General features: G+C 39.0%; 1 protein-coding gene across 1 annotated transcript in view; it reads left to right on the top strand.

The window, feature by feature from the left end:
- The first annotated feature begins 975 nt into the window (after positions 1–975).
- Positions 976–26,488, top strand: part of LOC150078590 (uncharacterized) — a 49,230-nt gene continuing 23,717 nt past the window's right edge. Inside the window, exons 1-3 of the mRNA XM_090384627.1 lie at positions 976–1,156; positions 1,408–1,542; positions 24,689–24,812. Of these exons, the coding sequence (XP_090240753.1) occupies positions 976–1,156; positions 1,408–1,542; positions 24,689–24,812 (440 nt within the window). The remainder of the gene's footprint in view (positions 1,157–1,407; positions 1,543–24,688; positions 24,813–26,488) is intronic.

The raw sequence follows: 26,488 nt of genomic DNA, 5'->3' as shown, positions 1-26,488 counted from the left end.
GCGGATGTTAAGAACCTATTAACCAAGACTTTGAAATCTGAATTTAAAAATGTGAAGGCGAAATCCTTAAGATTAGCTACGAATCGTGGTATTGTTCTTAACACTGCTTTCAAAACTGATATGGAGCATATTTCTGCTTCTAGCTCTCTCTCTCTCTCTCTCTCTCTCTCTCTCTCGTTTCTGCTGGTGTTATTTCTGGAGCTCCTAGGAAGGAAAATTCTTCACTTCTTATTTATGACGTTCCAAAAGAACACTAAGAAGGAAATTATTGAAGACATATATTGCAAAAACTAAAAGGAGTCTAGATTTATGGAAGAAGTTAAGCGTGACGTAATTTACTTCTACTACTATAAATCTGGATCTCTATCAACTGTCCACTGGGTCATTAGTTTTCCTCCAAAAATTTTCAAATGTATTTCATCTGAGCAGAATTAATTTTGATATTTTACAATACTTACAAAGTGCAACTTGTGTTTGGGCTTTGGCCACACGACCCAACACTGCACTCACGATTCCCCATCTTGTAGTTATTGTTCTAGGAGTGATCACATTTTTTTTCAGAATGTCAGGTTAAAGAGGAACCGGCTTGTGTCAACTGTAAGCCCTGTAAAAGGCAATAGCGACATTCAGTGAGAGATACCTCTTGTCCTGAGTATATTAGAGCACTTGAACAGGCACGTCTGAGGGTAAATTATGACTAGTTCTTTTAATTTGAGCAGTAAAGTCACAACGGAAACAGTTAAAATTGTGAGGATAAATGGGCATAAACCTAAAACTGTGGCTAGTGAGATAAGAATCTCAGCGGAACAAACTCAGTTGATATTATTTCAATACAGGAGCCATATTTTGTAAAATTGTCTTCAAATCAGTAATATAAAATAGCAGGTTTTAATATTACCTCAAGAGTTACACAACCTGAATCTTTAAATTCAAAAGCTTGTATAGTTATGAATAATTTGTATGTAACAGTTACTAATGGCCTCTGTAACAAATGAGTTTATTACATTTTACCTTTTTTCCATATACTGCCCTCCTTCTGAGGATATTAATGATACTTTGAACTTTTTAGACTTTGTTCTTAATATGATTGGTTCAAGGAATATTGTATTAGCATCCGATGTGAATGATTGGTTTAGTGATGGGGCTGATACAAGTGGTCAGTTATTGGAAGATTTCAACATTAGTCATTTGTTAGTAAATAACAAACCCCATGTGCTCAACGCATATTCCACTTAATTATTATTAATACTGCATTTGGTGCTAATATTGGAAATTGGGATGTTGTTTCTCCCAATTTTCAATATTAGCATCACCGCGTTTTGCTTTTTAATATAGTACAATTATCTTCTACTGATTCTAAAACTTTAATTACTCCACAATTGATAAGATTTTCTATTAAAAATATAGATTGGACGGCCTTTGATACTTCTATAGTTCTGAATTATCCTGAAGATTCTTTGCAAGATCTTAATGACTTCTCTGCTCTTCAAATTGCTGAGATGGTTCAAACATCTTTGACAAAAGCTGCATATAAGTCTTCTCGTAAGAAGATTATAACCAAGCGTACATGTCCCTGGTAGTCAAATGAATTATCTTTCTTGCGTAAAACAGGTTCACCAGGCAAGGCGGAAATATCAACGTCACTGCTATTTTCATCTTATGAAGTTGAACCTTTCTACTGCATTGTATTACTTTTAAAAACAATTACGTTAACGCTAAGGCATCTCGGAAACGTTCAACTTGGGATAATTTTATTCAAACCTCTGGAATTGAGAATCCACGGGGACCTTCTATACAAAATTACTAGAAATAAAACTTTTGATACTGTTTTTGGAACAGTTATTTGTAATCTCCTCTGTTCACTGTATCGTTCCAATCGATTGGAACGATACAGTGAACCACATTTTATTTCCCATAGATGATCCTGTTACTGATTCTGAGAAACATATTAGAATCCGGAACGACAATTTGCAATAAATTTCTCTTTCTCCGGAAAGACCATTCCTTCCTGATGAATTGGATAATGTTGATAGGAAAGTTAATGTTTCGAAGTGTCCGGGCTTGGACTTGGCGGAGAACATTTTTATATTGAGGTTGATGAAATGGCGAATGACGTTCTTATGTTATTGTACAATAAATGTTTACTGGAGGGTATTTTTCACAGTTGTTTGGAAGACAGCCTTGTTGAAATTGATTCGTAAACCTATCAAACGATTAACAGAACGTAGATCGTACCGTCCGAACTCCTTATTGGCAAATCTCGGGGAACTATTGGAAAGACTAATGGCTCTTCGATTTTTAGAACTATTACAGTGTCAGCATCTAATGGCTTCTAACCGATTTGGATTTCGTGTTGGCACGTCTTGTGAGGACGCTTTGGTGGAACTAGTTTCTCATATTAAAAGTTTGGCTACTTATGTTGTTCGAGGGTACTTTCGACTCCTTATGGTGGGAAAGCGCCCTGGAACGTCTTCCGGCATCTCATTGCTCGCGGCAAATATACTGCCTTTTTAGGAGCTGAGAGGTTTGTAAACCGATGGAGATGGCATCAGTGATAAGGCCATGGACGCAGACTTAACTAGGTTCAAGTTTAGCTCAAAGAATTGCAGATAAAAATGTTAGAAAATATATTATGAAAAAACAATATAAATATGTTAGAACGGTTGCAAAAATCTCCCTTCAGATCTTCAGCGTTATACATCAGATGTAGACTTTTTTATTTCTAAAATTATAGAGATTGGTGTAAAATCTAACACCTCCCCACGTCGAGAAATAGAAAAAATATGCTCCTTTGTAATCCACTAACTCTGTACTCGGGGACGACCACACGGTGAGAGGAGAAAACAGAATACACCGACAAACAGCACCGAATTCAGCAGTCACGGGCTTGAACCCCGGTCAATTAAGGCACGTGCACTTTTGCACCCTCGCACCTCACCGGCGGCCACTTATCATAAATTATTTGATATCACCAAATTTAGAACAAATCATCTTAGATTTGAATATTTTAATAGAACCACAGCATTTCTAAATGAAAACAATATTGATATTTTTTTTTTTTTTTTTTATCAAAATCAGTATTAAAAACGAATTTTATAATCTGTTTTATAGATTATAATAACTTTATTTTATTAAGTCTAATGAATCATTTTCACTATAAAAATCATTATCTTAATGAAAATGATGTAATATTATCATAAATAATGCAATCGCGCTAACTCGTAATATGATCCTTATTTTTGAATGTGTTTCCTTTTAATCATTGTATTACCATTCTTTTCAATTAACTACTACTATTTATTGTATCCGTGTTTAAATTCCTTTTAAATATTTTATTTACTAGAGATTGTTTCGCATTTATAAGTAAATGTGATAAAGACTGCACATATTCTTTAAGAAGAATATTTTATCCTCCAATTTGAAAGTATTCCGCCTGTGAAGAACGGCAGGCCTTGATAATCTTTGATACGGACTGCACGCATCTAAAATTAAGAGGACAGCATTTACTTTTGACATTGTTCCTCGCTATTCGTTTACACTTAACAGTTGTTAAAAGGTAAATAAAAAATTTCAGATGCAAATAAGATATATAAATTCAGAAGGGCTCAACCACAACGTATATCTCTATAGAAGCGGAAAAAAATTTAATCCGGCGCCTCGCAACCTCCGAGGGTTCCAGACATTATAAATATTAGTGTGTGTGTGTGTGTGTGTGTTTAAAACGGCAATACGGGCGACGAAGGAATTTACGAAGTGAACAAAGATCAGCAGTTGGCGACTTGTAATATCTGATTTCTCAAATTTTTCGAGAAAGCGAGCCACACGACACCTCAAAGGGCATAAGTTGGCGTATCCCATTTCTGCACTACTCTGTCGCTCTTCGCTGAATGTGGAGGGCGCGTTCATTTATCGGCTTACTCGGGACACATCGAATAAATCGAGACTTCACCGAATTTCTTACAAGTTCCGAACCGCTACTGAATGATCAACCAATAGCAGTTCACCACCCACACGGTTCTTAGGAATCACATTAGACCATAAACTTACCTTCTTAGAGCATATCAAAAAACTAAAACATCCTGTCATCAAAAGCTAAATATCATTCGAGTTCTTTCAGCAACTAAGTGGAGAGCTGAGCGCCTTACCTTGTTACGATTATACAGAGCCTTAATAAGATCAAAGCTTCACTACGGAGCACCAGTGAATAACTCAGCAAGACCTAGCGTCCTTCGCTGGCTTAACCCTATTTACCATAGTGGAATACGCAGTACCCTCGGAGCATATCGCATATCTCCAGTATATAGTTATATGCTGAAGCACATGAACCGCTTCTCTCAATCAGAAGGCAACAACTGATACTACGCTATGCATATAAAATTAGATCTGTGCCAAAACACCTAAATTGACAGATACTTTTCACATCACAGCAGAGCAGATTGTACTAAAACCACCCTACTGCTAACAGTCCTTTGGTACGAGAATAAAACACCTTAAAAAACTAAATTTAACCTCAGATAATGTGGCGCATAGCCTTCCATTCCCTCCTGCTCCTTGGAACATCACTCCACCTACATCCGACTTTCACCTTCATGAATGGAATAAATCTACTTTACATAAGAAATTTCTTGCAACTATATCATGCAGTAGTGGACCAGTTTCCCAACTTCGTCGTAGTGCATACTATTGATCAAAGAATGATGCCATTGTTGGAATCGGAGTAGTTTTTCCAAACATCACATTAGCTTATGAATTATCATGCGAGTTCAGTATATTCTCTGCCGAACTAATAGTAATTCAGGTTGCACTGAATTACATTGAGTCCTCTGATATTAAAAACAGCATAATTTTCTCAGATTCTTTAAGTGCACGTGAAGCACTAAAAGACATCATGAACATTACCCACCCAGTCGCAAAAGAAATAATCACTTCTTTGCATATCTTGTCAGAACTTGAGAGAAACATCTACTTCTGTTGGGTCCGAGGACATGTGGAAACTTCTGGTAATGAACTAGTGGACAATTCTGCTAACCTACCATCCAACAACATTCATTTCATTTCCATTTATTTGTACACACACAATATTTACAAAAAAAAAAAAAAAATAATATATATATATATATATACACACACACATTAACATTCTCGATATACATATATAAGACATTATATTATACCTCCTGGGGCACTTCGTACGTGTATACCAGAATCAATAGTGGCTCCTAGGCAAAAGCCCATCTCCACCTAGTTCATCTGTTTTGGCGTAGAATCTCAAGAAATCTAGCCTAAAAACATGTGCGAGGTATTTTACCACCGCCAATATAAGACAGCTGTTGCCGGTGCCCTTCTCAACAAGTGGAAAGTCCATCATCAAGACTATAGACCAATAATCCAGGAAACATGCATGTGGCGGTTATCATTGGCAGCAACGAAAAATCAAGCCAAAACTTGAGCGATGGCCTTCCAGCTTCAGTTCAAAGAAACAACAGGAGATAATATTGGCTCGTCTGCGAATAGGTCATAAAAATATCAAGCATGGTTATCTTTTAAGAGGGGAGATATCCCATCAGTGTCATTACTAACGCTGTTCTTTCAGTAAAACATATCTTTGTTGAACGCACAAAATATACAAGAGAACGCCAGATTCTTTTTACTTCAGCGACAACAGAAGACGCTCTTACACTTACTTTCTTTAACAAAGGTCTCGAGCACTTGTACATTTCTCAAAATGATTAATGTATACCATCTCCTTTAACTTTAAAATAAATCTACTGTTACTAGCTTTGCAATTAACTCTCCAAGAAGAAATAGCATACACCGTATGGCCACAGATGCCGATGCATCTTATAAATCTCCAAACAAACAAATTCCGACGTTGTTGCCAAAAGTTTGCATTCTGACAAATCAATTTCCCACTCTCAAACCAGACATTTTTTTAGTATAAAAAGTTAATGTGGTAATAATCCTGTTGCCATATGCTTACAAGTAACGAATTTCACAACAAAAATATCCGTTGCAGTCAAACTATACTATCTTCAGAAAAGATCGATCTGAAACTAATAGCACCATGGAGGAGTAGCTATACTAGTGGAATCACGAGTCCCCTCCAGGCACATTCCATTGAAAACGCCATTATAAGCTGTTGCTACCCGTATAGTAATCGGTATAACGTTGACAGTGGTCTCGATATATCTTCCACCAAACCGTCCATGCACAACTCAGGATCTGGAAAATTTTATTTCTCAGTTACTGTCTCCTTTTTGTTTATTAGGAGATTTTAATAGACATCATCCATTATGGGGTTATCTGGTCTCAGATGGACGTGGTGAGCTTATTTAATTGCTACTTGACAGAGAATTTGACACTGTTGAACACTGGCTTACCTTCTTACATTCATTTTCCTACTGGCTCAACCACTCCAATAGATCTCTCAATCTGCACTTCGATTCTCTTCCGAACTATAGAGTGGGCAGTACATGACAATTCTCTAAACAGTGACCATTATCCGCTGACTTGTAGCATTCAAACCACCCAGCGCAAACAAACAAACAGAAACAAAAAAGATATAATTTTTCCAAAGCTAACTGGACAAAATTTACCGATCATCTACCTTTTGACGAGGATATCATTGAGTCTTCTGCTATTGCCACAGTGCTACCGATCATATCAAAACGCAGACGGCTGCAAAGCCACCATCCCACAGTCTCAAATGAGAAACCGTCGGCATACCAATCACTGGTGGAATAGTGATTGTAAAAAGAGAAAAAACATGGAACACCTTCTGCAAATATCCAACCACTGCCAACGTTATTAGTTTCAAGAGACTGAGAGCCAAAGCTTGTTACATCCGGCGAAAGGCCAAAAACATTCATGGATAAAATTTGCCTCATCAATCAACAAATGCTGATACCCGAATAATCTGGAAAAAAATAAAGAAGCTAAGCGGAAAATATCATCTATCGCCTTCACCTATTATTAACTGGAATGGGAAGGAAATCTCCTCTCCTGGAGAGATGGCTAATGCCTCAGGAACTGTTCTGTGAATTGTCCGCATCAACCGTCTTTCCAAAAAATTAAAGCCAAAACTGAGAAAAGGAAACTCAACTTCAAAGCTACTCCCATTTGCCCTATAACTATAACCATTAACAATATCTGAACTGAAAGAATCTATATATACCTCAAGGAACAGTGCTCCTAGCCCTGGCGGAATTTACTGTTTAAGGCTTCAACTCTCTATCAGAAATCACTATCTTCAACAATTGGATATTCTCAGAACATATAATCCCCACTTCCTGGCAGCATTCTTATATATATAGCTATACCGAAACCTGAAAAAGGTCATTCAATTCCACACAATTATAGACCAATTTCTTTAACTAGCTGCTTGAGTAAGTCTTTGGAAAAAAATGGTTCACCATCGTCTCACCTGGTATCTTGAATAACGAAACATAATCAGTAACAATCAGTTTGGTTTCGAAAGAATAGATCTTATCTAGACCTCATAACAAAAGCTGAATCAACCATAAACGCATTGATTAGAAATCAACATCTCGTCATGATACGCCTTGATATCATATATGGCGATACAGCATCCTAAGAGATCTCCATTCTATTCATATGAGATGGCATTTACCATATTTTATTCAAATCTCCCTTCGATACACATCTTTCCAAGTTAAGTACCGGCAGATTTAATCTCAAACATGTATACAAAGAGTCCCACATGGTTCTGTTCTCACTACGAATAAACAATATCACAAACCGCATACCAAACACCATTGATGTATATCTCTATACGGTTGACCTTACCATATCCTGCCATTCCCAAAATATTGATTGGATACTATGATGCACTCACAAAAGAACTGGATGCAGGGAATAACTTTGATATTATATTTTTGGATCTTAGAAAGGCTTTTGACACTGTTGCACATGAAAGACTGCTACACAAATTGGAGCAGTGTGGCATTGAAGGCAAATTGCTGCTATGGATAAAGGGATGGTTGGGGGGGGGAGAAGACAGAGTGGTAATCAATGGACACTGCTCATCGTGGAATAATGTTATTAGTGGAGTCCCTCAGGGCTCAGTGTTGGGTCCATTATTGTTTTCTGTATTTATAAATGATATTGATGATGGTATATCAAGCTTAATGTCCAAGTTTGCAGACGATACAAAGGTTGTCAGGGTTGTTAAGGACGCTACTGACGCTATGCTGCTGCAACAGGATCTGGAAAGGTTGAGCAGATGGGCTGAGAGGTGGCAAATGAAGTTTAACATTGACAAATGTAAAGTACTACATATGGGAAACAGTAACCCCAGAGTAACGTATCAACTCTGTGGTACTACACTGACAGTGGTAGAGAATGAAAAGGACCTGGGGGTAATCGTGCAGGCAGATATGAAGTTCTCTGAGCAGTGCAGACGGTCAGCAAGAGTAACTCATGGTGTCTTGTCAATGATATACGGGAATTTTTCTAGCAGGGATAAGGAGGTAATTATTCCCTTGTATAAGGCAATGGTCAGGCCATACCTTGAGTACTGTATACAGGTCTGGATGCCTCATTTCAAGAAGGATGTAGAGCTGCTGGAACGAGTACAGAGAAGGGCAACAAGATTAGTGAATGGAACAAAGTGTTGCTCTTACGAAGAAAGGCTTAAATTTTGCAAATTACAGAGTCTGGAGACTAGGCACCGGCGAGGTGATCTGATAGAGGTGTATAAAGCCTTGAATGGTTTGAGCATGCTCAATGCTGATGGGATTCTTCCTCTTACTCAGAATAATCACCTGAGAGGGCATAAATTCAGATTGGGGAAAGACAGATGTAGGGTAATGTGCGGAAATTTGCCTTTAACCAGCGGGTAGTTGGTTGGTGGAACAGACTTGCATACCTTGTGGAAGTTGATAGCCTAAATAAATTTAAGGCTCAGCTAGACAGGTATTTCGAACGAACGGAGGGGTGAAATGGGAGTGGTGTTTTTTTTTTTTTTCTTTTTTTTGCTGATGCTGCATAAGCTTGCTTTCTTGCATCATATGCCTCTATTAATGCTAATGAACTATATCGAGAGGAATCACCAAATATCCATAAACAACATTGAATTATGGATGGCACAAAATGGATACACTGTTAAGCCACAAACCTACAACCATACATTTCTGCACAAAGAACAGAATGCATCTAGAACCTGAATTGCACTTGGCCAATCACCCTCAACTAATGGTGACCAGTATTCGTCTCCTAGGACTAATTTTTGATAAGAAATTAAACTTCCAGGAACACATAAAATATCTAAGAATCACTTGCGTAAAGAAAATGAATATACTCAATGTTATCTCCAGTACATCTGGGGGTGCAGGTCGTTATATTCTACTCCACTTAAATAAATCACTAATTAGATCTCAGCTAGACTACGGAGCACCTGTTTATGACTGACTCAGCTAGGGAGAGCACCTTAGCCCGTCTTGCGCCCATCCAACATTCCTCTCTTAGGATAGCCCTAGGTGCATACAGAACGACAGCAGTTCAAAGTATGTTGAGGCTCACGAACCTCCAATTACCATCAGAAGAGAGCATGTTGCTGATGAAATACTCAGCTAAAATTAAAAGCCTGTCCACTCATCCTGTTTGGCCACTCCTGCATGATCCCCAGTGGAAAACCCACTATGCAAATAAACCCAGAACAATTCGGCCTGCTGGTATCAGATTGCAGAAAGCTGGAACATCCGGTTGGATAATATCCTCAGAGAATCAAAAGATCCAGATCTCCCCCCCCCCCGTGAACTACTTTCACAATTTCTTCTGATCAATACTTTCACAATGGGGTGGAGGTTCCATAGCAAAGATTAACATCCAACAACTGCATTATTCTCATACACAAGTATCCCCACTTGACCAAGATCTATACTGATGGTTTCAAAATCTGACAATCAAGTGGGTTCAGCTGCTGTCTTCTCTTCTACAACTGTCTTTTCACTTCCACCCGAATGTAGCAGTTATACCGCTGAGCTTCATGCCATTAAGCCTGCTCTGAAAAATGTCTCACTGCTGTCAATTAATAAAAGTATAATATATACTGATACACAAAGTGCTATTTCAGCTTTGAAAAGCACTTCCTCACCTAACAATCCTTTATTAATATTGTAAGACAGAAGCTAATGCAGCTTCATGAGTATCCTCAAACTTATCTTTTCTTGGATGCCTGGGCACAGTGGTATTCCTGACCACAGGAAATGAACGTACCCTCAACGACCTTCCAACGTAGCCTCAACAAATGGCCAAGTCCCATATCCTGGTTATAAACATAATATACGAAGAATGGAACAATGGACACTTCTGCGGAAAATGCAAACAAATAACAAGCTATTTCAAATAAAACCTGAATCACAATTATGGACTTCTAGTCTTCGTAAAAACAGAAAAGAAGTAGTAATCTTAGCCAGAATCCGAATAGGTCACACTCACCTCACACATCTATATCTGCTTACAGGGAATGGTCCTCCTCAGTGTGCTTACTGCTCGCAACCACTTACAGTAAAACATATACTCCTTAAATGTAGCTTGTTTAACAGCGCCGGACGAATAGCTTTTAGTTTCATTTCAGATCTGCAACAACCTGTCTCTCAATAGAATCATAGGTAAAGAAGCAAATCTCTCTGAATTCTTTTTCTATTTAAAGCAAATTCAAATGTATGACCGTTTCTAACTGCTGTATAAGCACTTCTTATACTGTATTTAAATTGAATGATTTGGGAGGCGCAATATGGCCCAAGTTGCCCTTGCACCAGAAAACAACAACCACAACAACAAGATTTTGATGTGTTGCTATGAGAGAGATCACAGAGTGTCTGAAGTATATCCTTGGAATGAAGAGCTCAACGTTTCTTCAATTACCACGAATATCGAAATTTCCGAACAACAGCTAATAAAAATAAACTCGCTACCTGACAAGTCCATCATAGGAACTGCCTCAATACCTCTTTAGTCTCAAAATTGCTGTCTATTTCATCAGCAGAGTGCTCGCCCACTTCTACAACGAGGTACTGAAACAGGCACAGGTGCTTGCAAGCTGGTTGATTGAGTCATGGTAGTTCCAAAAAAGTCTCTTGCGAAAACACCTGCCGACTTCAGGCCGATATCAATCGTCTCTCCCTTCCTGAAATTCCTCGAGATATGCATCTATAACGATGTTGCAATCCCAGTCTTTGAGAGTGCAACACAAAGTGGTAACCCAAAAGGTGGTTCTGTCTGCCCCGCTTTCGCCGCAATATTTGTGACACGTAAGGATCACGTTCTAGCGTTACTGTCGTATGCATGCAAACGCCAGGTCGTTGATCCACAAGCAAGACAAACCGCCTCATAAACTCTGAAGAACTACTCCAATACATTCTATGAGTACGCCAAATATTTGTCCTTTCAGTTAATCCACAGAAGTCAAGCTACCTAATCTTTTCTCCAAGTCGGACGCCCGCTGATACCTTACTTCCGGAATTAACAGGTTAGGTTCTTAATCTCAATCTAACAGGATTGGATCCGACATGCAGTGTCAAATTCCTGGGAGTAGTCGTTGATGCTAACCTCAACTATAAACAACAAATCTGAGCTCAGTTTTTCAAAGCCTTGCGAACCTTCTGAGGAATGAAAATAGATCTGCGCACAATTCAGAATAAAAAAAAAATAATAATCGGGAAATATCCCGAAACGTACTTCAGTAGCGTGCTCTGCTATGCCGTGGAAATTGTCTGCCACACCTCCCACCAGCTTCAAGAAACTATGGTGTCTACAATTCTGGGTGCTGAAGTGGGCCAGCTTGTGGTCCCACAACATCCAAACCTGCACGCTGTGGCAACGTGCATTACACGCCCACAGTCCACAGAGCCCGTGTGAGGAAAATAAAAAGGCATTCCTTCGTCTGTGTTGATCTAAGTATAACTACATGAACATCTGGAACACGGTTGGTTGGCGTTTGCCAGGAAGGCACCTCCGCAGTAAGTACCCCCTCTTTGTGCTCAAGGCTCCAGAGGTTACAGTTTCAATAGACACTTCCCAAATGTGACTTCGGACTCGCTCAACATTGACAAGTCGTATGGAGATGACATTTTGACCTATCTTACTGTATGTAAATGACAGGTACAAGTGCAGGTCCTAGTGTGCCGATGTCATTATTTTATGTTTAATTTGTAGTCGTCTTTGTTTTAATTACGATTAATTTTATATTTCGTTTTTAATGGTTATTTTGTAGCTGAACTTTATATTTCTGTGCTTGGTCAATTGTACAGTTAACGTTTCGTAAGATCCCTCCCTGCATGCAATCACGAATGAAAACCATTTTTTAACCTATTAAAGAATTTTATTATTATAATTTTTAGTTCGGTGCTCTTTGGCATGTTTGGCCAGTAATGAACTTACTTAATACGTTTCAACTTAAATACTTTACGTTAAATTAAATACTTATATTATTCTAACGAAATTGATGATTTCAAAAGGGACAGCGGAATTCTGATTACCCAAAAAAATTTTTTACTTTTATTTCCTCCTCAAAGAAAGAAAAAGGCGTTTTTTAATTTTGTAAGAAGAAAAATCGCTCCAAAACATTATCCGATGTTTAGCTTCTCGATTAATTAATTATTGCGGTTAATCGATTTTTATTATTCGATCCTTTTCCAAAATGGGGTAATGAAAAAGGAAATACAAAAACATGTCGGTACTGTTTTGTACACCCCTCAAGCGGGTCGGTCAGCCGTGAATATTTAATGCGGAATATTTGATTAAGCGTGGCCACAGGTTCGAACCAACAATACAGATTGAGAACGGGGCGTTTTCTCAGAATCGCCGTCTGTACACAAAGGTCACGTTTGTTCATCGTCGCAGAAATGGACGCAACATTCCCGTAAGCGAAACAAGGCGAAAACACCGACGCAAATGCGAATTCATGGTTGGTTTCAGCACCATCGACGGCCTTCTATTAGCGGCTGGAACACAACACCATTTTCTTGCATTCCCCCGAGAATGTATTCGATCGCACGAAAGCGCTAAAAGGGTTCAGCTACTGAAATTACAATCTGATTGAGGAGAAACGGACTGCGAAGTGCAGTTCGTGGGTTCCAAGGTCACTTGAACGGTTTGCTTGCGTGCGAAATACCCCGAATCAAAGGAATAATTCGCATAAATGACTCCAGTAATGATCGCCGTACACGAATTCGGCGTTTTGTCGTAGCACAGCGAACGATCTCCTGGGCAAGATGAGGAGGGTACTCATCTGTTTATTCGCTTTCACTGGTAAGTTCACGGTAATGCTTTTGTGGTTGTTTCATTTCGTGAAAACGCCTTTCCAGGATTTCGATATTGTGGAGAAATGGAAATTAACTTAAATTTTTAATTAGTCCAATTTAATCTTCGCATTCGAGAATAAGCAAACTCATAAATCCAGTTCCGGTAGCTTTATCCCGATAATTTCCGAATCCAATTTCCACCTGTTTTCGATGCCGGTATTTTCGTTGAACAGAAAGGTGAAAGAAATGGAGATAAAATATTAGGGACGTTCTGTTATATAATGGAAAGAAACCTTCCTCTTCTGTTCTATTTACCACGAGTTCAAAATGCATTTTTGTCGGATTTCTTCAGTCAGTTCAATCCTTGTTCAGCTTGCATCCAATAAGTAAAATAATTAACTAAATTGTATTTTTACCGAAAGAATTAATAAATGAGAATGCAACGTAGACGCAAACTGAAGAAAGGGACGGATTCAAAATCCAGGGTTCTTTTAGGCAGCCATCGTTTTAGAGAAGATCCTTTCAATAATCTATATCAAGACAATTAGGAAACGATAAAAATTAAGAGGAGTTCTTTAACATCCATTGGCGGGCCTCCGCTGAAACCCTGGCTCAGTCCATTCACTCACTGCTTACAGTTTTCAGTGATTTAGTTTTTTTAGGTACATACAGGAGGAGACAGACTCCTCCTGTATGTAGTGGCACAGGAGGAGACGTAGACTCCATTCACTCTCATACTCGTGCGCTGAAGAACGGCTATCAATGATGTAACATATTTGAGGTATACGGAGCAAAAAAGCCATAGCAGTGATTCGTTGGAGTGGGTTTACTTATTTATACAGCCCACATCTGATGGAATTTACAGGGGAAAACATCCTCCCTTGCCCCATTGGCAAAGCCGTTTAGTTAATGTTAGAATCCGTAAAATAGAATGCCATCAGAGGTGATGTTGTGGTGGATGTAAATGAAAATATTGGCCTGGGACAGATGAAAAACAAAATTGATTCCACATCTGTAACCATTGAAAATTGTGTGATAGACAGGCGAACTGAAGGGCAACACCATACTTTCTCAACGTGTCATTTCAGCTTGTGGTCACAGTTCATTGAGTTGAAACGTCGGCGAGAGTTCCAGCAGAGACACGGGGAAGGTTTCAACAGCTGGTAGTCTGCTGTCGACATTAATGCCGCGGTTGCTGATGACACCTTATCACTAATCGCACCCAGACTTCAAATTCGCTCTATTAAATAAAATTTTCTGTTTATATCCCGGACGACCAAACGGTCAGAGGAGTTCACAAGATAGACAGAATACAAGAAACAGCACCGTATTCAGCAGTCATGGGCTTGAACCCCCCCCCCCCGTCACTCTTTAGTTTTTTAAAAGAAAGAAAAAAAATGGAGACAAGTTGAATGTAAAAGAACCCTTTATTATAACAAAGGGAAAAGTCTGTATGATTGGTTGATATTTGGTTCCTAGTATCGTCCAAATAAATTTTTCGTTTCCCCCCCCCCCCGTGAACGTTATGCATCATTACACATCTCATATTGGCGATCCCTTCACAACGAGTTGCTTCACAGACGCAACTCGAGTAAGTGGCACTTCTCGGAGCGTTTCCGTGTGTAACGATCATCTTCAAAACTTGCTTTAGATTTAAAGCAAGTGTGGTTTTATTCAAACAACCTCCTGTAATCAAATCGTTTACTTATTCCCCCACCACCTTCTCCCCTTTCTTTCTGTTCTCTTTCCCTCTCAAACCATAGTGCCAAATACAACACTTCAGCTTTGTTACTAACATACACGCATTTGTCATAGCTTTGTGTTGAATATTTATCCTTATTTCAGTCTTCTATTTCTGGTTTCGTATTTTCTTACCCATAATGCCCTTCAAGATGACGTAACATACGTTACTAACGTATACACGTCACGTTAAACGGGATCGAAACGATCAACGCTGACAAATAAATGATGCATAGCGTTGGTCCCTTCTATTTCACTTCAAAACATTAACCCTATTCTTCACTAGCTACAATCATTATCAGTTATTACTCGACCGTTATTCTTCTTAAAACAGTTCTACCGAGTTTGTTCATTATGTATTTTTCTTTAAATTCGGGAAATCTTGAAATGCATTGCCAAGGATCCCGGAGTGTCGATGACACATGTCGACGATGCCACCTGACCTCAGAAACGAGCCAAAACACATCACCTCAGGATGCAAGGGGATCATATAGACGGAATACACTCGTAGACACGACCAGTTAGCCAGGATAATACATCAGAAGCTAGCGAGAAAGTACCAAGTGATCAAAGAAATAAAGTGTACCGTATTATAAGTTCTGTACGAACCACAGGCTGTACTGGTGACTCCAACCCACAAGCTGTAATGGGACCGCTCCTTAATAACTGACAGCTGTGGGGGGTGGAATTGAAAGGATGATATTTTATATATTTAGTTATATTTATTTTATATTTTTGTTATTGTTTCTATTTTATTTTGTTCCCTATTATGTGTTTGTCCACTTTATTCCTATTTCCCCCACTTACGCATCTGACTTTTACTTCCTAGAAGAATTCCAAATTCAAGGGAACTTCTCGACTAATTATAATTCCCTTCGGAAAAGCTGGGTGTTCCAGGATGACAAACTACACACACAAATATATAATATAACATAGTTTATTTACATATATATACAACATAAAAAAAATGAACAAATTGAGACATGTACTATTATTATTCAACTTTGTCTACTTAGTATTAGTTACATATACAATTACGTACAGTGGTTATATATCCTTTCCTTTACAACACAAACGATATTAGTACATCAACTGTTGTAGTTTCTTCCTTGCACATGATCCATAATTTCCTTACAAGCTCCATAATTCTTACCTTATACACTGGTCTAGGACTTTACCCTCCCCTTCCAAAAATGTTAATCATACCTACATTTTCCAGGAAACAACTTATGACAAATATTCCTTTTCTCTCCTTTGCTTATAACATAACATATGTTTTATTATTAATCAAAGCCACTACTATCATTAACACCCTTTTCTTCTTCTTTAGTTCCTTTCACTAATTACAAAGTTATACCTGTCAAATTTCTATTATTATTACCCAACTTATCTCTCTCTACATTACGTATATATTTTTATACATGTATATATCTCTCAGTATCTTAAATCTCCACTAATCTGTTATTAGGGTCCTAAAGTCCTTTAAGGTAACGAGAATACTATGTTAGTCACTTACTTAATTTCCTCTTAGTCGGGCCTCTCTGTTTTGGATCCTCCCACTCTTAGTTGGAAATGGCATCATCGTATATCAGGGCATTCATTCTAGAACTCCTAACGAATTTTCTAGTGAGGATCACAATTCTGGTATTCTGATGGACTCACTGTACACCTGAACTGAGCTGGCACGTTGCATACTATCCTACTCCGTCGATATGGGGACTGCTATCTTCATCCTGAGGCTTTTTTTTTTTTTTTTTCAACTTACACGGGCTACTTCCATTCGCCACTTTATCGACCTACTAATTCAGAGTTTTCGCTCCTTTCTCTCGAGCTACTGATTCTGCGGATTTCGCTCCCTGTCTCTCCACCTTATTAAAACCTTTCACAAGGAAAAACTCATAGGGTGCTACCCTCGTTTTCCCGCTCCACCTATTAAAAAACACTTTCAAGAAGAAGACCTCACAGGGCGCTACCCTGCTCTTTTCCCACCACGACCAAACACTCAACTGTTAACTGACACACATTTCCTGCCACAACAGAACCCTCAACTGTCCATGTTACTAACTCATCTTCGCAAAACACTCCCAAATTCTCAACTCTGTGTCTGTCACATTTTATAACACCACACAAAAACTCAACTGCCTGTCCTAACTCATTTTCCCAAACGCCGACGAGAATCTAATCTTTGTCTTTTCCTAACACATTTCCACACACCCCCACATACTCAACTCGGGGTTCTCACTGTTTCTAACTCATCTTCATAACCACCCACATAAAGCTCAACTGAGGGATCTGTTTCTGTTTCCCCCTGCTCACTCCTTTTTGTCATTTCAATCACATACCGCCCTAGTTTGTCAGGTCTGCCCCCCCTTTTTTTTCTATAACCAATCTTCTCCTTTTTTCGACTTTCTTTCTGCCCTATTCGTCCTTCGACTTTTCTCAAGCTAATTTTACTATGTACAATTCAACCTCTTATTTTAATAAATTATTATTTTCCCAGATTTTCTGTTCCTTTGAAGCGCGCCGCTACTTTGTTTGTGCTTTTAACGAATTTGTTTTTCACTATCTTCTAACCTTGCGATCGCCGACAGCCGGACGCTAATTTTAAAATCTCACTTGAGCATTTGACCCCTATTTACTACCTGGCTGGTCTCCGGGGGTCCTCGATCAAAAGGAATGTCCGACCGATTGTGTCCTTCACTTATGTTCTGTCCTAACCTAAATTGTTCGCACCTCCTCGCCAGTAGCCATAGCCACGTTCGGCCCGTAGTCTCCCACGCTAACTTTTACTGTTACCTTGTCTACATTTAATCTCTTTGCCTGTGACCTATTATATAATTAGTATTGGTGGCCAGTACTGTTCCGCTGCCCCATATTGCCATTTCCTAAACTTTATTTTAAATAAATCTCACTTTTTTTTCTAAAATATTAAACATGTAAGATTTTACGTCTTACACAGCACAATTCGACAAGGAGGCAAAAGCTACCTACCCATCTTACTTACTATCAGTTTATTAACACAATGTTCACCCCCTGTACAGCAAGTGGGCTAGGAGGATGTACAGAAATTTTAAAATATACATTATACACGTTTGTACAAATTTTCAGATCTTTACAATATAATTATTGTATAATAAAAACTATTAAATAGATATGTACATTTGCTTAATTGTATTCACTTTGAAATAACAGAGATATTGATAATTGAAGAGTTAAATACATAGGTTGATTTCTTTATCAGTAACTAACATAACAGATTTATTTATTCATTACATTATTGCATTTTATTTGGTCATATCATCAAATTTCTAATAAAAACTGCTCAATTTTCACAGCAATCCTGGTGATTTAGTCCAGATTTGGTCTATAATTTGCCTTCTGTAGGTTTTGTTGACTTCAAACTTTATCGGATCAATGGAGAAGGTGTTGAAGTGTTCAATGGTGTTACATGGGAACATTCCTTTTAGGGAGTCCAACTTTGATAGCTTCATCCTAAGTAGGGGATGGCTTCTATTTCTTCCTCTTGTTGGTGCGATGATATCTTTTATTGATGGGGCATCAATATGGCAAGTTAGCAGCTTGGTAAGCGTTGACAGATTTTTTTTTTTTTTGAGGACAATGAGCTTCCAGGTGGTCATGCCTAGGTTGACTAGGAGAATGGATTTCGAGATGGTGAAGGGGTTCCCTCCCAGACAGTTCAGCCACCGCAGAATTCAATATCTGATTGACACAGCGGTGTTAACCCAGTAAACCTACGAGGTAAAGGTCAGGAAGTATGCGGACCTAAGTCGGAGATCGAAGAGATGTGGCATATGCAGCAAGTAATGGCCACCCCAATCAATGTGTCGACCACCGGAATGATTCCAAAGACCGTACACAAGAGCCTAGCAAGAAATAGGCCTGTCAAATCACCTACAAGAAAGTCGCAATCTTGAACACCTGTAGGGTAGTAATGATAGCCGGTCATAACCACCCTGTGCACTTAGTATCAACACCCGTCACTGGGTGGAAGCCCATCAGGGAGAAATTATAATAACGTGCCAATTTCCGAGGCTCCTCGTGCCACGAGAATACCTTCTTCGACCATCATCTCTCCAAATTCTCTAACGGATAGAATTAACAAACTCTTCGGATTAAATAGTGCCACAACATATTATTATCAATTTATTTCTCCGTTGAGGAACCACCCCTGGAACAGCCATTGGCTAGAGTGGTGGGGGTCTGATTCAAAGGTGAATCAAACCCCAAGAGTAAAAGTTATATAGTCCATGGGACATTCTCCTTGAAAGGCTGAATACAAATTTTGACATACATATGACATTATGATTTTCAGATTAACATATTTCACAGTTTGACATATAAAGATTAGCATTTAGAATAATGAGAAAATAGATCAGAAGGGTGTCATCATTTAATGCAGTTTTGAGCCGAGTAGATGTCCACTAAAGATGCACTAGACGATACCAGTGGGCAAATATGAGCTCTGGCCAGACAATATTTACATATGCTATGGCCCACTACAAGTGACAGGATCCCAGTCGAATTGATGGGATATAGTCCATTATGATTCCACTCTTCGACAGTGAGTAAAAGGCATGCCTACTCATGAAGTTTCTCTTTCTCTGAGAACTAAATCTTTTCACTTCAGGATGTCAAATTCCTACTTTCTGATGTCCACTGGACAATTGGACATTCTCTAATTCAGAATTCGCTAACTTCTTAAATTTACCAATTATATATATCATGTGACCCCTTTCATTTTAGGTGAATACACTGAAATTAATGACTAAAGTTTACTTCTAGACACTTTTGTTTTGCCTGACAAGCCGCTACCTAAAAAGTTTTTTTTTTTTTTTTCTTTTGTTGTCTTGACTGTACCTTAAACTCAGTTTTTAGAAATCTGCTTTGTTTCTATATCCCAGTATTTTAAAATCTGTTTTAGTTTTTCTTTTTTTTTTTTCATATCTGTTTACGTGTAAGCAGAGAGCACTGAGTGGACACTTCATTAACCACGCCGATCCTTTTGTGAAATGGAGCTCTCCTTTAATAACAGCATCACATATTAGTACCATACACAAAACATTTGGGTAATAAATATACTGCTGTATATCAAACAGTTAGGAAAATAGGTATGGATGCCGCATGCAGTTCAGCCAGTGGATACAAGACTTGAGAACATCCAGCTGTCCAACGGCAATCCACTGGTCGGAAAAAGGCTCATTATTTGATGCTAGAGGACAGCGGAGACTGATGACACTGATGCCTGGTAACAGAACAAACACAATCAGTCAAAAACAAAAAATCCCAGTGCAACAGTGGCAACCAAAAAGTCATTTCACAAAGAATAACTTGTCGTACGTTGCACGCATATCGCACTGACAACCGACCTGCGTTCCACCCCTGTGAGCAAAACACAAGAAGGTCCAGTTACAATATGCTCAGAAACACCAACGTTGGACAGCAGAGGATTAGAAAAAACGTCTGCTGATGAGAGGACCAGAACATGGCGAACATATCTTCACAGAAACATGGCTACACGACGGGATTCTGGATTCGGAAGTGGCAGCAGTGGGCTATACTGTCCTGAAAATAGACAGGGGATCTAGGAGAGGTGTTGTCGCGATTATTATCTCAAACCAATTTGCAGTTAAAATGCACAGGACTTTCCACAACATTGAAGGAATCTCTTGTCAGCTGAAGGTTCATAATAAAACTGTTCTCATTGCAGCTATCTACCTTCCGCCTCCGGTCGATCTTCTTCTTATGGAGAGGCTGTCGCAAGCACTCTGGGAGTTTGAAACGTTTTTTCACCAGCCGGATGAGGTGTACTTGTTTGGACACTTCAATACTCAACACTCTCCACTAGGCATTGAGGAGTCAACCGCTTCAACTAAGCTGCTATATGACATGTCTGAACTGAGTCTCAAGCAAGTATAACAATACTTGTACTAGAGGCAAGGCGATGCTGGATCTCATTTTTGCATCCAAGCAGATCCTTATTTTAGAAGCAGTTTCATTTCTGCCGCCTGATCACACGGCTTTAAGCTGTAAAATAAACATATCAAAGAAGAGTAGAAGCACTACTCCTGTCCCAGCCAAGCTGAACTTTAGGAGAGCAGACTGGCAACTATTAGGGCGTGAGCTCGATTGCATTGATTGGTTCTCCTTCCCACGGATTAATGATCTTGACGCAGTCACCGATCATCTTATTAGCACAATCTACTCTATCATTCAAGAGTTCGTACCTCTTAGTAAAAATTACAGGAATAAATTCCCTCATTGGATCACGACAGACATAACTGCGATTATACGAGCCAAAGAACAGTGCAGAAAACACTTTAGGACGTCACATGATGAAGCATATATGGAACATATATGAAGCATATACTTTTCAAGGAACACAGAAGTAACGTTAAAAGGATGATCAGAAATCAGTACGCTCGTTATATTCAATCAATTCAACACAGTTTCACAGTAAATGGAGACCTGAAGCCATTCTAGAACATGCTAAAGAATTCTAATAACTGCTCAACAGGAACCAGGATCATTGATTCCGATGGCAAGCCTATAACCGGTGACAAAACTAAAGCAGATCTTTTTGCGACCTTTTTCTCCTCCTTTTCAGAGAAAACAGCAGCTGCTGCTGCTTCAGCTTATCAATTTCAAGTCATTAAGGATGATACACTGAATAATCTCTCGGTGGACACAGACGACATCATTCAAGCGCTTCGGAAACTAACAAAAGATTTTTCTGCAGGCCCAGATAAGATTCCACTTATCTTGTGGAAGAAATGCTTTCCACAACTTAAATATATAATATTGCATATATTCAATCTTTCTGTTAAGTCTGGTATCTACCCCACTCACTTCAAAACTGTTAATGTTATTCCTATCCCAAAGAGAACTGCAAACCACTCACTAGAGAATTACCGTCCAATCTGCCTTATGAACTCGCTGGCAAAAATTCTGGACACTGTCATTCACCACCGATTAATGGAATATTTTCATCACTTTATCTGTGACTGCCAACATGGCTTCACCAGGGGCCGATCAACTACCACTAATCTTCTCACTATCTGGCAACAGGTTATAGACACCGTCGATCGCGGGGGACAGGTTGATGCGATCTATACAGACCTTACTAAGGCTTTCGACAGTGTCCCGCATAATCAACTTGCTCAAAAACTAAGCCACTATGGAATACTTGACCCTTTATTAACCTGGTTGATGAGCTATATTTCATATCGAAAACACAGGGTGATCATCGGACAGGACGTCTCAAGGGAATTTTTTCCATCGAGAGGAGTACCACAGGGATCATCTCTTGGGCCTCATTTATTCACCATTTTTATCAATGATCTACCGCAATTTGTTGAGAGGTGGTATGAAGACACTAATGTTTGCCGATGATGTGAAACTATATTCACGTATCAGCAGTCAACATGATGCAGTTAACCTTCAGGCTGCTCTAAACTCTTTTTCTGTTTGGGTTGCTTTGAATGGTTTGGAGGTTAATACTAGGAAATGCAGCTCTATTTCCTTTGCAGCTACGAGGAAAACTAAGACTTTAGTTAATGAATATTACATCAAGGAGATTCCGATTTCCAGAGTTGACGAAGTTAAAGATCTGGGAGTTACTCTTACCACTACATGTGGGTTTGATAAACATGTTAGGAATATATTAAACCAAGTGAAAAAACAAATTGGCTTCATTAAACGGCAGACGTACAGATTTCAAGATCCTCAGTTCTCTGTACTCCCTATAGTGGAGTTTGCTTCTTCTATATGGAACCCACACTATTCATACTTGATACAGCAAATAGATTCGCTCCAGATGAAATTAATCCACTATCTTTCCAGACGTAACCCAATGTTTTACCACAGAAACTTCTACCGGAATCTCTGATCCTACTTCAAGCTTCAATCTCTAGAAACTCGGCGAACTGTTCTTGATTTAAAGCTGTTGTACCACATCTTCAATGGTTCAACCTACCTGCCGGATCTTCTGTGCCATCCAGTGGTGGCTACTAGACAGAAGACTACATTCCACATCGCAACTCCAGATTAGAAATATCCAGGAACTCCTTCTTCAAAAGAACATTGGCACTCATGAACAAGTTTGATTTGGATATGGCTGTGAACAAGAAACAATTTCACAGAACTATTTGGAGTAGGTTGACCGGTTGACGGATGAGTTCTGGGCTAAAGGTGTCCTCATTATTCGTGTGTGTGTGATGATGTCTCCTGCAGCAAACTGCTTTTTGCGAGTTTACATAGCGCTGGACTTGACGTCATGAATATCATTTTTATTTTTGTGAATTGGACATTTCCCGTTTGAATTAACTTTCATTGTACAAAGTATATTAGTCTACCATTTTATTTTTATGTTTTGTACAATATTTGCTCTGTTATACACTTGAACTGGGCGGATTCCTGTTGTGTATATTATATGTTAAAAATAAAATAAAACAGTAAGTCCAGAAATTCATCCTGACAGATGCCAACAATTTTGAGTGGTAGTGTCGGTGTGAAGGGTGGGAGAATGATTTCGTGGTGTATACTTTATCCCCTTGATAACATTGGCATTCCATTTGAATGCCACAGACTCGCTGGAATTGTTTCTGACCAGCATCCCTTCGTGGCTGCAGTGGATTCATTTGTGAATGGGAGTTTTTCGGACAGGATAATGTGGCATATTAGAATTGTGAAGAACTGGTTCCAGGGAAATTAGTTATTCAGTCTACCCACCCAATCAGACACCAGATCTAAAATTCAACTGAGCACCTGTGAGATAAGATGAAACGAGCTCTTGGGTAGAGATCCGAAACCATCCAATTTACAACTGGGAAGTAATTCAATCAATATGGGCCAGTATTCCTGTGGCAACACTTTCAACAAGCCTTTTAGTCCAGGCCATAACTCGTGCCGACTGTTCTGAGGGCTCAAGATAGGACTACTCGCTATTTGGTGGGTCGTATGAAAGTGGCCATTCGATGTATAATGTTTTCCTTTACTGTTCATTAAATTATGATTGGTAAGGCTGGAAGTCGTGCAGCTCCCATTACCAAATTTTAATATTCTAATGTTATTAGGCATTAACATAATCTTGTTACTATAACATTATCTTAATGCTTAATTCACTTAGTTAAAATAACTTAACCAAATTTAATAAACCTGTTTTTCTAAAAACAGAAGCCTTACATTCATTGTGTTTAGCGGTTGTCTAACCTTTGACATCCCTCCGCCCCCATTTCTAAAATACGCATCACTTATTAATGTAGCACAAAGAGGCTACACGAATTTTTTTTTTTAAATTGAAATTTTAGTTTTCTAAGTGAAAGAAGTTTATTTAGATTTGTCTTTAGCCACTGTCAAAACGCGCAGATGCAGTGCACTGGAAATAGAAAAAAAACACAGAAGAAGGAAGTTGCTGAAGTGTTTATTGGGTGAATAAATCAAGCAAGGTGTCGATTGTCATAAGTTATTAGTTTTCGTTAGAGAAAAACCAGAGAGAGACTAACATTAAGCAGTATGATCGTTAGAAGTTATTGTCCAACTATATTGAAGCTAGCAGAAAATTTTCTACAGAGATAAAAGGTTCCTTTACTCGACTGTTGTAGAAATACTTTTATTTTAATAATAAAAAAAGTTCTACAAAGTCACTCTGTCTTTGATTTTTCTAGGTCTCTTCGAGTATTGCCTTTCTCTTCGCTGCAACGAAGAAGACACCGAGCGGTGTTTGAACAAATTAGATAATCCCACGTACATCCTCGAGTTTCGCCAAAAAACTCTCAACGAAGCCTGCCGGTAAGTTTTTAACCACCAGTAAAATTCCTTTAAATATTTAAAAAATTAAATCAAAGTTGCTAGATTCTCTGTGAGAGCAGTATACTGAGGAGAGAGGGAGGGATTCCCATCCGTACGATAAGTCCATTGCTTATTTGCAACCAGAGAGCAAATTTTTGTATCAAGGCTGGGACCCACAACACAGCCCAGAAACATTAAAGCCATGTGTGAGGGCGAACATGGGATAACTGTGGAAGTAAAGCAAGTGAAAACACGACACCCAGCTTACTCCTCCTTTATAATCTCTTGTCCACCAGATAAGGCAACTCGCCTACAAGACGTAAGCGCCTGGCCAGTAGGTACCTTAGTCAAGCCCTACAGAGACAGATGGGCCAGACCACTGGTTAAAAATGATGCAAGGAATCGGGCTCAATAGCAATCAAGAAAACTACCCCCAGCTGGGAATGCAGAACATCACATCCACCTGTTTGTACAAAACGTGAGGAGCATCTCAAATAAGCTCCACACCCTACAAACGATGATGATGTACGAGGACCTGGATTTCATTTGCCTAATCGAAACCTGGTTGGGAAATGGAAAACAGTTAGATCGGCTAACTGCGGCAGCAAACTGCAAATGTGTGGGAACCGGAAGAACAGATAGGCGAGGAGGGGGAGTTATAATTTGCTATCAAAATAAATACCAGCCTATAAGAGAACGAAAAACCAATTCAAATAATTTTGAAGGGATTTGCGTTACCTTTTCAAAAGAGCACGTGAAAATACAGTTATGCATCATATACCTCCCACCTGAGCACTCAAAGGAGACAAGAAACGAACTCTATGCTTGGCTTGCTGCAAATCTAAAGCCATCAGTCGACACAATAATAGCGGGAGATTTTAATTTGCCTTTTCCGAAACACAGGGAGGCCAAGAAAGAGCTGGATGCGACATTGGGTGCGTTGCACTTAACGCAGCTTCCGACACCAGTGACAAGGGGAATGCAGCAACTTGACCTGTTGTATCATAGTTCCTTAGACATAAGGCTAGCGCAAAACTGCATAAAATTTAAGTCGGACCACAATCCCATTGAAATAGAAGCAGCACTGAAGATACACAAATACATGCAGGGTAACCACACGAACTGGGAAAAGCAAAGTAAGTATCTTTTCTCCGTGAAGTATATTAATGCAGAGGTCATTCTCAGTCACCTGACTAGTTACAACTGGAATAACCTGCAAGAAAAGCCAGTAGACGAAGCTTTAGAAATGATCACTACAAAGCTATACCAAACAGCATTGGAAGGAGCAGCAAAAGAAATCAAAATATCTGAGAGAACAAAAGAATGGTTTAACCCACAACTGAAAGCAAGTTTCCTCAGGAAGCAAAAACTGTATAGAAAATGGCAAAGAACGGGTCATCCTGCCGATCACATTCGTTATAAGAAAGAAAGAGCACATTTCATCAAAGCAAAACGACAGGCACACTCCAATGTTGTTCATAATAAACTAAAAAGAGCAAAAAGAATTACTAGCAATAGAAATAGCTTAGAGAATATGACCGAATGCATTTTCAAGGAATGGGCTAATAACACTTTTGGTAACCTTCCTGGACTGAATCAAATTGAGACCACTGATAATAGGAACAAAATTTTGGACCTTCTGAAAGATTTAAACAAGATAAACAATTCGACAAGAG

This window comes from Mastigoproctus giganteus, chromosome 11 (assembly GCF_048544385.1).
Source record: "Mastigoproctus giganteus isolate SK-2022 chromosome 11, ASM4854438v1, whole genome shotgun sequence".
NCBI classification, from domain to species: domain Eukaryota; kingdom Metazoa; phylum Arthropoda; class Arachnida; order Uropygi; family Thelyphonidae; genus Mastigoproctus; species Mastigoproctus giganteus.
The sequence above is the reverse complement of the archived record's forward strand: the minus strand, read 5'-3'. Positions and strand labels throughout refer to the sequence as shown.